The 691-nt window shown below is 41.4% G+C and overlaps 1 protein-coding gene across 2 annotated transcripts in view; it reads left to right on the forward strand.

Annotated features, from left to right (window-relative positions):
- Window positions 1–691, forward strand: part of lrp2b (low density lipoprotein receptor-related protein 2b) — a 43,320-nt gene that overhangs the window by 1,983 nt on the left and 40,646 nt on the right. For both annotated transcript variants that reach the window (XM_035664238.1, XM_035664246.1), the window contains exons 4-5: window positions 295–411; window positions 567–677. In XM_035664238.1, the coding sequence (XP_035520131.1) occupies window positions 295–411; window positions 567–677 (228 nt within the window). The remainder of the gene's footprint in view (window positions 1–294; window positions 412–566; window positions 678–691) is intronic.

Here is a 691-nt window from a genome sequence, read left to right on the forward strand (position 1 = left end):
AACCTCGGACAGACCCTTCGGCTGCATGGAGTCCAAATTAAACTTGTAGACCTAATATGTGTAAATAAACTTTACACCACAATCCAATTTTCTCTTATATGAACATACCTTTGATAAGAAAACCCTTATCCCATACCTTATGATTCATTGTGGCTCTCTTCATGTCAGGAGTTCCTTATAGCTGAAGCTGATAATATACCCGTTCATGTTGTCATTTTCCGTTTAAAATTACATTTCTAATTCCCCTTCAACATTGCATTTTGTAACAAAACCCATCACATGCTCTTGATTCAGGTGGACAGACCTGCAGCCCAGACCAGTTCACCTGCCAGGAGGGCCAGTGTATCCCTGGCAAATACAGATGTGACCATGTAAAGGACTGCGTGGACAACTCTGATGAGAACAACTGCAGTAAGACTTTTACATCTACAATGAACTTACCACACTGTAGAGCCTGTCAGATATTTACCCTTATATTATCTAACAGGTGATGGGATCTGATAGGGATACAGTTATTACAGAAAAAATAGAGTGCCTAAATTGATAGACGCTTGTGTTTTTTGCAGACTATCCACGTTGCACTGAGAAGACATGTGCTAACGGGGCCTGTTACAACAACTCTCAGCACTGCAATGGGCTACAGGACTGCAGAGATGGCTCTGATGAATTCAACTGCAGTGAGTACACAAGA

This window comes from Morone saxatilis, unplaced genomic scaffold (genome assembly GCF_004916995.1).
Source record: "Morone saxatilis isolate NCDOM2014 unplaced genomic scaffold, NCSU_SB_2.0 Contig1, whole genome shotgun sequence".
Classification (NCBI taxonomy): Eukaryota; Metazoa; Chordata; class Actinopteri; family Moronidae; genus Morone; species Morone saxatilis.